The sequence below is a fragment of the Buceros rhinoceros genome, unplaced genomic scaffold (genome assembly GCF_000710305.1).
Source record: "Buceros rhinoceros silvestris isolate BGI_N320 unplaced genomic scaffold, ASM71030v1 scaffold24197, whole genome shotgun sequence".
Taxonomy (NCBI): Eukaryota; Metazoa; Chordata; class Aves; order Bucerotiformes; family Bucerotidae; genus Buceros; species Buceros rhinoceros.
This window is the reverse complement of record NW_010421879.1, coordinates 1-2355: the sequence shown is the minus strand read 5'-3', so window position 1 is coordinate 2355 and position 2355 is coordinate 1. Positions and strand designations below refer to the sequence as shown.

General features: G+C 62.7%; 1 protein-coding gene across 1 annotated transcript in view; it reads right to left on the bottom strand.

The window, feature by feature from the left end:
• Nucleotides 1–1633, bottom strand: part of IL17B (interleukin 17B) — a 1907-nt gene extending 274 nt beyond the window's left edge. Inside the window, exons 1-3 of the mRNA XM_010139852.1 lie at nt 1613–1633; nt 355–641; nt 8–156 (exon numbers count right to left, since the gene is read on the bottom strand). Of these exons, the coding sequence (XP_010138154.1) occupies nt 8–156; nt 355–641; nt 1613–1633 (457 nt within the window). The remainder of the gene's footprint in view (nt 1–7; nt 157–354; nt 642–1612) is intronic.
• Between the last annotated feature and the right edge of the window lie 722 nt (nt 1634–2355).

Here is a 2355-nt window from a genome sequence, read left to right as displayed (position 1 = left end):
CCGGGACGGAGCAGCCGGCGGACGGGCAGCCGGCTGTAGATGGGAATGCTGGCCATGGTGCGGTCCTCCTGCATCGTGAAGGGGTTGATGCAGCCAGTGCAGAGGCATCGGGCCTCGGGGATGTCTGCTGGGATCCGCGTTGCATCGTGGTTTATGCTGGAGGAGAGGGAAAGCAAGACGAGGCTGGGGAGACAGTGAGATGGGGGGCAGCGGGGGGCTGGGGACAGGGCAAAATGGGGTGCTGCCTCCTATCGCACTCCCCAGCAGCTGCTGCAGCCCCATGACGCTGGAGCCACAGCGTTTGCTGGCACAGAGCCACCTCACATGTCTCTGAGGTCCCTGCCCCAAGCTCACCTGTAGGCCCAGGGTGACAGGCTCCTCCGGTTGGACCTCCAGAGCCTCAAGTTGACCTGGCACTTGGTGTCACCCGGCTCAGAGCTGTTCCTCAGCTGGCGCACCATGTCCTGGATGCTGCGCTCGTAGTCTGCCATGGTGGTATAGGGGTCATCCAGGGCCCAGGCGAGGGCAGGGGTGGCTGTGGGGGGCCGTGCCAGGCCCCTTCTCCTGCCCTTTGCTGCCTTGCTTTGGTCTTTCGCTTCAGGGACCAGGACCATGGCAAAGGTGAAGATGCAGAGGAGAAGCTGAGGAGAAAGGAGGATGGTGTGTGGCTGCCCAGGCAACAGGGCTGGTGTGGAATGGGAACTCTCCCACCTCCCACGGGTCACCAGCTGATGGCAGGACTACACTGACTTGGGGGTGGCACATGCAATGCCCGAAGGGCAACGCTGGCCTGAGGACAAGACCCATGGAAGCACACGAGGGCACTTTGCAGGGATGGTGGGCACATGGTTGTGGTGAGCCCCTAGCACAAACCCCAGCTGATGTGTGTGGCTGCAAATCCCCTCGCTCTGATTGTAGCTGACAATTTGCATTGCCCAAGGTGCCCCTGCCTGTGCTGCCCCAGCTGTGCCTGGTCCCTGCCCTGCGCACCCCAAGGCGCTGCATGCTGGGAGGGATGGGTGCACCCTCAGCTCAGGCTGTACCTGGGTAGCCTCTGGTTTAAAAGGAGCTTTAGCGATGAGACAGTCAAGAATGAGATCTTTATCCAAACCCTCCCTCCCTCCCTCTGTGCTCTGAGGACGGTGAGAGAGAAAAGATGCTTTTTCCTTTCCTTCTCCCTCCGGCCTCGCAGGGCCAAGCTCCCTTGTGCTGACACCCGGCAGGCTGCCCAGCAGTGAACAAAGTTGCTTTCTGTAGTCCTGCTCCCTGCTATTCATGTCCCTGCAGCCGGCCACAGGCAGCCCCGCACCCTGCCCGCCGTCCTGCAGCCCTTCCCGTGGGGGTGTGGTGCCCTGGCACAGGAACCGTTCGCCGGGGCTGCTCTCCCCCTCCAGTCCAGTCCAGTGCCGGACTGTCCACTCAGGCTGTTGTGGCTTTGATCTCGGAGGCTGTTCATCCTCGCCGTGCCAGGCGTGAGAGCGATGGGCCTGGCAGACTACAGCATGCATCTCCAAAGCAAACAAACCCAGGTAGCCACCCGTAAGCAAGCGTGCAACTAATTTAATGTAAGGAAAGAAGGAAAATGAGGAGCAAGCCCTCTGCAGTCACCTACCAGGTTTGGAGCCCGCTCCATTGCCGCGGAGGGGCTGTCGGCTGCCGTCCTGCAGTGTGGCTCTCACTGGTGAGCCAAGGAGCTAAAAAGGGAAAGCCCCAGCCCCTGGCTCCGCTCTGCCGGAGGTGTGTCTGGTCCCTGAGGTGCCAGCAGGGCAAGGGGCCAGCTGGTCTGAGACTCAGCCACACGCTGGCTCCACCTGAGCCTGTGGCTGTGGCTGGTGGCAGGTCCCCTCGGGATCAGGCAGCCTGGAGGGGCTCGCTGAGGAATACCCTGCCCTGGGGAGGGGGTTTGGGCTCTGGTGGTACCACCAGCATGGTCCAGCTGGGGTAGGAGGAATGTGCTGCTGGAGCAGGGGCTCGTGGGAGGGTCAGGAGTAGGCTGTGTCCTGCGCTGGCAGCGAGGTGTGCTGGCAGCCTGTCCCTGTGGGGACAACTGAGGGCCTGCCATCATCGGAGTGCCACCACCAGCTCTGCTGTCTCCAGGAGCCAACAGACCCTTCTGCCCACTGGTGAGGTGATGGCACCCATCACTTCCTGCACCCCCGGTCTGTCTGTCCTCAAATCTGTCCCCAAGCCCTGGCAGTGGGGACACACCAGCTCTCCACAGCTGGCCTTGGGGCTGAGCCCCAGAGCTGCAGGGTTGCGGGTGCTGGTGGTGGGGTGCTGCCCTCGCCCATGCGGTGCTGCTCTGCCTTCCCAGGGCCAAGCATTGGCATGCAGGATGCTGCGGTGGGGGAAACG